Source organism: Mesitornis unicolor, unplaced genomic scaffold (assembly GCF_000695765.1).
Source record: "Mesitornis unicolor isolate BGI_N332 unplaced genomic scaffold, ASM69576v1 scaffold1244, whole genome shotgun sequence".
Classification (NCBI taxonomy): Eukaryota; Metazoa; Chordata; class Aves; order Mesitornithiformes; family Mesitornithidae; genus Mesitornis; species Mesitornis unicolor.
In genome coordinates, this window is record NW_010180606.1 from 1 (window position 1) to 9,575 (window position 9,575).

Genomic DNA, 9,575 nt, shown 5'->3' on the forward strand with positions numbered 1-9,575 from the left:
ACTCCTGAGATTCTGTGATTCTGTGAAAACACTGAACCCACTTAAGAGATTTGGGCTATATTTTTAACCTTACCTAATAATCCCTGAAGACCTTAAGCAAATATTTCAATCAATCTATGCCTCAGTTTTCTTACTGTAGAATGAAATTGTGAGGCTAAATAGTTTGGAACATTTCACTTTTCTTTTTGGTGAAGTAGGAGGATTCAAATGTTCTTTGTGCTATTTTGAGTCTTTTGAGAAAGACTCTTAATATTCTTCTAGTAATGAGGATGTAACTCACATGTCTTCTGGAACCGATGAGTACCCCTAGTTCTCCTCAAAGCATAGCCATTTGTGAAAGGGCGATTCTCCATTTACTCTGAAGATTCACCAGCCTTCTGAAAATTTTCAAGGTTAGTCTAGGTTGTTCTATGAGATGCTGGTTCAGAAGAATTCATACTGTAGTTTGATCACTATCTCTGCAGGCATTCTTGTCAAGCCACATTCAACATGTCACACTTCCTATCCCCATTGCTAAGCTGCAAGTATGTAACTGCTTAAATACTACAGTGTTGCAGTATATGCAGTATACAGTGTATATTGCATACTTGTTACTATTTAAAGGTAGCATTTGAACTCTTCTTAACTAACAGCTGTATCTGTAGTGGACACATAGATTTTATTGCCCATTTCAATTAAGATTAGAGAAGACATGAAGACTTTTCTCTGGAGACGAATCAAACACAATTATCAAATCTAAAATAATTCTCCAAGCAGATTTGAAAGTTGTAGTCAGCACATTCCAGGAATGCTCTTACAGTGAAGGATGATAATGAGAAACCCATTCTATGCTTTTGACCATTTTGTCAATACTTGTTTTTCTGAAATCTAGCCAAATAATTGCTAGTATATAGGCAACATCTGAGAAAAGTTGTGGCCACTTTGAATCTGGTTAGTACTTGAAGATTCTCCAGCTGTAGCAATATTAAAGCAAATGCATCCAGACAAGGCTAAACAAAAACCCAGCCGTTTAGTGTATGGAAACATAATACATGAAAGTCTCTGTTCTGATACTTTATTGGCAGAATCTTATGTTTTTGTTAATAAGAAGTAGGATGAACATCTTGAAGCTATACCTTTTGCTTAAAACAGAACTGATTATTCTGGCTCAACAGAGAAAAATCAGAGGCAGAATGAGTTCCAGCTTTCTCTCTTCAAGCAAGAAAGGTAGTATTTTCTGTCCAAGCTTTTAGATGGGGTAGCAGAATTTACTTTAGATCTCTATGGCCTCATTGTTAAGAGTGTTTTCAGACTGACAGCCTGAAGATCAGCTTTTCACTAAAGGAATGAAGGGAATATCTGTTAAATTTTTCGTATTATTTTCTACATCAGCATCTTAAAATGTTTTCACAATCCCAGTAATCTGATATTAAAGACGATAGCTCTTCAAGTGAAATGCTATCATGTGTGGTAGTGTGCTCTTCTTTCAAACAATCTTTTGGCCTTTCCTATGAGCAGTTACACCCTAGAAGATTCAGAATAGTTCAGATTCTTGATCCTCTGTAGGAGCACTAGGATTTCTAGTATACATATCTATTATTCCTAATGTAGCCCAAGCTTTCAAGGAAATCTTCTATGTAAGTACTGTCATGATGAGCATACTACGGAATCATAATTCCTTGTTTTAAACTATTTAGTGCCTCTCACATTGCAGGATGTGAAGGTGGTTGTCATGAAAACACAATGCTTTCTTTAAAGAGTTAAAATCCCCAGCAAATTAACAACACAAAAACATTGCCCTTTTCCCGCCTCATCCCCTATATACCCTGTTTTGGCATGTCTTTAATCTTCCATGCCTGTCTCCCACATCACAGCTCAGCAGAAGCAAGTACGGGTGTGCACGCATTTATACCTGACAGCAAAAGAAGGAGATGTAGTGATAGCAGATGACAAATGGATCAGACCTGCTAGGTGTAACCAACACTGTATGACTTGACTTGGACCTGAAAAAAAGAAGATTGGGATGGGGAGGAAAGACTCAGAAGAGGAAAGAGTCAGAATCCATGCTGACCCTTTGAAGGTATGGGTTCTTTTTCATAAAACTTTTTAATTTTTATTAATTTTGCAAAATGTTTTTGTGCCATCAAAACACTTTAAGTATCCCTGAACCTGTTAAAAAAAAGTCAATCAGGACCAAACACAGGCTTTGTTGAAATGCAGATAAAAACTTCTTCAGAGCAGGGAGAAGCTCCATCGCACAACTGTGTGAGACTGCAGGAGGTAAAAATCTGAAAGGGTAAGAAGGAAAGTAGGTAAAATCCTGAGGTGTGTAATGACATGTAATGAGGAAACGTGCAAGTGCAGGCTCTGGGGCTGAAGTGGTCAGTTTTGGCCTGGGCATCCATCCCACAAGATGGAGAGCCGCTGCATTACTTTGTCCCCTTGGACAGCCGGTAGTCTGCGTTTTGCCCTGTTTCCCGGACAGGGGTTACAGCTTCACGGCATCAGCCTGACAAAGGTCTTTCCAAACTTATTTTGCCTTAAAACGCCGAGATTTTCTATCGCTACTCTGGAAAAGCCTTCAGCTCCTGGCCCATCGCCGGCGCGGTGCCTGCTGGGAAGTGTAGTCCGTGACCTCTGCGGCCGGTCGCCAGCAGCAGTTGTGGACTACACTTCCCAGTAGGCACCGCGCCCAAGGCGGGGCGAGGGCGGGCAGCCGTGGTGCTGCAGTCCAATAGGAGCGGGCGATGGTGGGAGGTGAGCGCTGGGGCGGGCGGGCCGCCTCAGGGGCCCTCGCAGTGCGGGAATTTCGGACGGGGCGGAAGGAGCGGCGGCCGGGCCTGGGCACGGAGGAGGTATTTGAAACCGGAGTCTGCTTTTGGGTGAAGTTTTTTTTTTTTTAGGACCTGAGTTTTAGGGCGCCTTCTCTGCTCCCTTCCCGTCTTCGCAGCCCGTGGCGCCTGAGGCATCTCCCAAGGCCGGCGCAGAGGGAGAGAATGGGGGCAGGGGAGTGAGAGCTCCCTTAATCTTACCCCGTCCCCTGCCTTCATGGCCTGTTGGCTCTAAAGCTGTCTTTGGTGGCGGCGGCCTAAGTTGCTTTCCTTCGTGGGTTTGCTTTTTTGTTTTGTTTTGTTTTCGGTTTTTTTAGCACTAAGGCGAGGGAGGGGAGGTAGAGTAAAAGCTGTACTTGTGCCACTTAGAGGTTTGTTACCTTCAGGAACATCCCAGTGTGGCTAACAAACAAAATATCACCTCGCCTGGGAGGCATTCCAGAGTTTTACTTTGAAGTAAACATAATTGTTTTGGAGTTTTTTTGATACAAACTTAAAAATCACAAATAAAAATCTGCAATTTTAGGATCAAGACAGGCCTGTTGTGTAAGAACTGGGCTAAGCTGGTTTCTGCCAGTCAGTGGTTGTGGTTTTAACTCGCTTCCTATTTCTTGCTATTTGCCCGCCTTTTTAAGCCATACCCAGTTGCAGGGAAGGTGAACCCTGTTGTTTTCCTTGGTTTTCAGTTTGTGCTTAAGGTTTTTATTAATTCATAGGGAATCCATGGGCTCTTTGTATCATTAGCAAAAGCAAAAAACCTGTTGTGAAGCTTCCTATAGCCATTATTGTGTCAAAAGACTTGTGCTTTTCTCTGTGGGTATCAGCTGTCCACTTAATTCTTGGGTATAATCCCCAAATGAAGTAGAATTCCTAATGAATTTCAAAGTTGTAGATTTTTATACAGTGTGCCAAACTACCAAAAACCCCTTTTAGTTAAGCATCTCGCTCACATGCATAAGTACTTGCTCTTGGTTTGGTGGTGAAGTGATTTGAAGTGACAGATGATTTGACACCTTATAAAGCTTGCTGTGTTCTTTCTTGCAATAGCTATCAGAGTGATGTTTAGGATTTTCAGGAGATCTTTAAATACTGTTCAAAAGAAGAAAATGTAAGATTGAGAAGGCAATTTAAAATTAGTTAGCAACACAGTCACTCCTTTTGTAAAGGGCTGTTTCCTATCTCTGAACAAGCTGCATTCTGAAAGTTTAAAATTCATCTCAGTGTGCTTAAAAGGAGAAAAAGTACTGAGAGTTTGCCCAGTATGATACTACTGCGATGAAATTCTTCTCATTAATTGTGGTCCACCAATCTACATTTATTCATTTTGTCTAAAAAGACGTTTTCTTATTTTTTGGGGAAAGAACCCTAGTGCCTCCTCCTCCATAAGTTTGGTTATTTGTCAAATGCCTAAATCACCAGGAAATGAGATTATAGTGGTACTAAAAATATAGCACGATGATAGATCAGTTACAGAATGTCCAAGTTAGGCAAGAAAGCCTTTGTTTACCATCCACCTCACTTGGTATTATAAGTCACCAATACTTTAGTTACTTTTTTATTGGTGGTTTTCACTCTGATGAAATTAGTTCTACAGTATTCAGAAGTCTGAAATGTCATGTTTTTTCCCTTCCGTTCCTTTAGGAAAAACTTGGTTTTGTTTTTTGCTTGTCTTTCTTTCTTTTTTTTTGCAGGCAGATTTAGATGTCTTGCTATGACTGATGAGCAGTATTAATGACGCATAGGTTTCATGTCTTGCTGGGCCTACCTATTCGTGAAGAGGAGCACAGGTCACCAGCACGTCTTCTCTGTGTTGAGAATGAAAATAGGCCCTACCGAGATAAACAACCATATAAATGACAATTTCCAGAGAATAAAAGAGGAGCATCAGGAAGAAACCAGTCTGACTTGCCACACAGCAGAAATACTTGCTTCAAAATAAATTTGATTTATATTAATTTCAGAGTTTTGTTGAGAATCGATGCCAACAAATATTGAGAAGTGGCCATTCATATTTATTCTAAAAGTTCAAGTATCGCTAGAGTAGCAACCACTGCAGACAACATTTGTAAAGATAACACCCTTAATAACACTACTGATGCAAAATTGTCTGCATATCCCAAGTACAGTGTATTCAGTTTCTTCCAAGATGTTTTATTAGGGAGAAACAGCAGAAATAGCCTTTGTAATACTAAGAGGCTTTTAGAGAGAGTTTAGACAAATAGACTTCTGTTATTCCTACTTGTTAGTAGCAAAGTCTTTGTTTTGAGCATATTGTAGCCACATAAAATGCTGCTGTTTACAATCATGCACCTTGAAAATTGTTCTTGTCAGATACCTTAGCTAAGTAGGGTCAGGTCTGTTTGGTACTTGAATGATAGTATAGCACTTGACATCTATCGCACTCTCTTTCCAAGGACTTCAGCTTGGTTGCAGGCACTAATGAATCAAGCTTCACAGTACCTGTGGGACAGGAAATATTTCCATTTGCTGATGGGGAGAGGTAATTGAGATGCAGGAAAGTTAAAGGTAATTTTTTTGTGTGTGTGCACGCGTGAATTTTTACAGGTGATTTTAGGGAGAAGTAGATAACTTCATTCCAGTTGTGCAATGTACAGTAGGCAGCTCTATATCATGTTTGCTGCTTCGTAAGCTTCCTAACAAACCTCTCATGTTTGCTGTATTGTGAGCTGAAAAGCACATAGAATGATAGAATTTGAACTAAAATATAATTATCTTTTTTCATTATTTTTGCTGGGTTTTTTCCCCACTTCTATATTTTCATGTAGGAAATTTTTGCAGTTTCTAGGTGTTCTTGGTTTCAGTCAGTAGAAGATTCTTGAATGGATTTATCCAAGTAAATGTGAAAGCATGTGCAGCCATTGCTTAAATATTTCCATGGATAACAGCTTTTTTGCAAAAGAGTGAGTGCTTAGTATTGTGCATGCTGCCCATTGAAAGCAATCAGTGTTTGGCACCTATGGCCTACTGATAGTTTGACCAACTTGTAAGTAGGCACAGTGCCATGTTAACAGATGGATATGAATATAGACAGCCAAGAAACCATGTATGTGTATCTAGTGTATTTGTTAAGGGCAAGGTTCCCAGCTGGGGATGTTCAAATTTACGTCCATTTTGAATTTTTGCTTTTAAGGGAAGTTGTCATTATTATTTTTTTAACTACATACCTTCAGGCATACAATTATTGATCATGTTAAACAAAAAAAAAGGAGGGAAAAAAGAGCAACACCAGCTTCTTCTTTAATAATCTTGAGGAGCTATTTTATGTAAACTTAATTCTCTTTTAAGCAAGGCTACTACTGAGAGACTCACTGTGAACATCAAAGATGTGACGAGTATCAGTAGTTTTATTTCCCTGGCTTGCTATCTTTATTAAAAAAGAGGCTACAAATGTTTCTTTTACTGGGCAGCAGTCTGTTCAGCATTAAAGCATCTAAATGCATCTGTCCAGGTCTCTCTGGAATTATTTGTAGTAACTTGGAGGTCAAGGGATGCAGTCTTTGAATCCCTCTTCTTGTCTCTTATATTGTTCTTAGCTTGAGGACAGTATGCTCATTTTGAATCTGTTTTTGTACCCCTTAGATGACAGTGAGTCTTGTAATGATAATTTAGTAATGGGAGAAATGTAGAGACATGGGTATGGGCTGCTCCTCTCAGATGTTAGTTGAGTTACAGACGTTATTTGGAGGAAAAAAAATGAATGAAAAGACTACCCAGTCAGAAAAGAGGCTTGTGGAGGGGGGAGCACTTTTGGAACAGCTGTCATAGTTATGTAGTTTTCTATTTGGAAAAATTAAAAAAAAAAAAAAGGAAGTCCTAGAGGAATATTAGAACTAAAAGAGGAAAACGGATGTTAAGTAACTGTTTGGCTTAGGGTTATTGTATTGAGTAGTTAGAATAATGGGAAAAAGGTATTTTGTTACCCAGAAACTTCCTGAATTATGTATTAATATTCCTTCCTGCTTCCCCAAGCAAAATAAAATAATAATAATAAAATCCCACCACTTAGAGCCGTATCTTTTAGAAAATAACTGTGGCTCTGTTTGTATGCCTTTTATCTTTATAAGGCAGAGGGCAAGATCAGTTCCTTGTAAAACAGATCATGAAGGCCTTTTGTGCAAAGAGGTTTAGTGCCCTGTTCGCCGTATCATGGTCACATGTTCACTAAGTTCTGTTACTGAATCAAAAATCTGGCTCTGCTGAAAACTCAAAACATTTATTTGCTCAAAATGAGGCCCGGTGTGCAGAAAGATGCACATGTGGGCTGCTGTGTTATTTCTGGAAATGTTACTTTATCTGAGACCTGAGGCTGGGAGAAGGCAGTGGTTATAGTTTTATATTTATGATCTCAAAATAGGTAGGGGTGTCCTAGGGATCTACTGAATGCTGCCCTGTGAACAGTAAGCAGACTTTCGGTTTTGTTCCTTGCAGTTAAATAGGAGAAAAAATAATTAAGTGTTTGAATGGCTTAATTATTTTGTATTTTTACAGCTAAGAGGAATATTGCTACTGAGTACTTGGACTGTGTGACATTTCTTCAATACGCAAATTTCACTCCAGGAAAAATGATGAGCTTCATTCATTAGTTTACTTTTTTCTAAGTTTAGATTGGTTGTGATGATTGAGTATGATACATTCTGAGATTTTTCTAGCATGTATTATACAATGCCTTCTAATAGGTTTCTCATGTGAAGACTTTTGCTGTCAAATTTTTTGTGATGCCTGGAAAAATCAGTTGTTTTGCATTTAATTCATGCCAATGAAACTACTTACTGTATCTCTTTTGAAATATTTTTGTGGCAACAAATTAAAACTTACACAATCCATACTTTTTCATGCTTCTTACAGATTTCTACATAAAATAAGTCTGGTCAGCATGTAACCTATGATTTCTTTTTCTTTTTCCTTCCCTTTCCTCCTCTCCCTCCAGGCAAAATGCCATATAAAAAGGCTGCTGGAAAAAGAGCCCCTGCAAAAAGGAAACTTGCTGAAGTGTTTGCTGTGGGGGAGGTTCTAGCAGATACATCAAGAAAAGAATGGAAATTAGGTGTCCCTATAGGGCAAGGAGGCTTTGGGCGCCTATACCTTGGTAAGTGTAGCTGTCTTTGATAATGCTTTAAAATGGGGAGTGAGATGTTTTTCCATATTCAAAACAATGAAGAAATGACACTAAGTTAGAAACATGGAGTGTCTTTGATTTTTTTTCACTAGAACCTTAGCTTGGTTCATGGTGTTGGAAAGAAATGACGGGAGTGGACAAATGGTCATTGTAAGAACTGTGGTTGTATGAGATTCCTGTGGTAGTTTATTTTTTTTTTTAAGCCAAAATCTTTATTATGCTTTAGCAGTGATAGAATAGCTTAATATTTACTTAAATTTGACTTTTGGTCTGGCTGAAAGCAGAGATGTTTGCATGAATGTCCTTATATCACAGATTCTGAACTGCATCTGTGTGAGCATATTTTATGAAGGCTGCTGATCAGGCAGTGTTTTGACTGGTTTTGACTTTGCTGCTTTTGTCTTTTTCATTGCCTTGTGAACTTCTGACATAAGTCATACACTTTTTTATATGTAACAAATGCTGAAAACAAATTGAGATCATGGACTTTACAATTTAAAACATCAGCACAGACCTTGTTTTGCAATTCTGTTTATTGAATTGAAAGAACTTCTAGTGGATAGCATTCAATACTTTCTGTGTCTGTTATTTGAACAGATAAGAGAGGTCTTGAGGATACCTCAGGGAATTAAAAAAAGCATTTATGGTCTTCCTCCTCTTGGTGGAAAAAGTTGCACTGAATTCATACTGAGTTGAAAGTAAAAAAAAAATAATCCATCCTGCTTTCAAAAGGAACAAACTGCAGCATAAGTAGATTAAGAATTAAAACAGGACCAGTGGGTGGCTTGAAGCCAAAGGAGCTCTCTACCTCTTACTCAGCCTTGCTTAGTGAGCTACTAGATTTGCTGAGACTGAAGTTCCAGCTGACTCACGTTGTGTAGCTCTTTGTGTTAAGAATTACTGCTTGGTCAAGCCAAAGCTTGCCTTCTGTTTGCTTCCTCATCATTTGCACAAACCTGTGACTCTGAGTGTTCCTGTACCTTGTGCTTACCTAACTTGGTGTTCTGTGTATCTGTATCTCCAAATATCAACAGCTGAGCAGCAGCGGAAAGTCACTTTTGGATATGTGACAGGGCAAAATAATAGAGAGAATGTGGTTTTTAACTTTATGTCCACAACTGTCTGTGTTCCTCGCAGTCCTAGAAAAGGAAAGAAATGCTATTGATTAGCCAAAAGTTACTGAATAACAAAGAACTCCTTTATTTAGTAAACTGTCTGTTCTTGTCAAACAGAAGGGAGAAGGCAAGACCACAGTCATAAAGAGTAATCTTGCCATATAGAGTAGTTCTTTTACCAAATTCTAAGGTACTGATACACATCCATGTCAGTACTTAATTGCTGTGTCATTTGTCCATGCTGCATAGCAAATAAGTGTATGTTTTGTGACAGTTACCTCTCCTACTACTAATAAATGCTTCCTTTCTAACAGCTGATGTTAATTCTTCAAAGGCCGTTGGCAGTGATGCACCTTATGTTGCAAAAGTGGTAAGAGAGCATTTCCACCTTTACTTCATAACTTGAAAATGTTTGTTCTAGAAAAGCATGTGTAATACATCTTCTGACTGAAAATAATACAACTGCATTGTGCTGTTTAAAGGAAAAGTAAGTGTGGTGATGTAGAGGAATGC

At 38.7% G+C, this 9,575-nt stretch overlaps 1 protein-coding gene across 1 annotated transcript in view; it reads left to right on the forward strand.

Moving 5' to 3' along the window:
* The first annotated feature begins 2,789 nt into the window (after nucleotides 1-2,789).
* VRK1 (vaccinia related kinase 1) overlaps nucleotides 2,790-9,575 on the forward strand; it is a 32,318-nt gene continuing 25,532 nt past the window's right edge. The window contains exons 1-3 of the mRNA XM_010183126.1: nucleotides 2,790-2,834; nucleotides 7,759-7,917; nucleotides 9,377-9,432. Of these exons, the coding sequence (XP_010181428.1) occupies nucleotides 7,764-7,917; nucleotides 9,377-9,432 (210 nt within the window). The 5' untranslated portion in view covers nucleotides 2,790-2,834; nucleotides 7,759-7,763. The remainder of the gene's footprint in view (nucleotides 2,835-7,758; nucleotides 7,918-9,376; nucleotides 9,433-9,575) is intronic.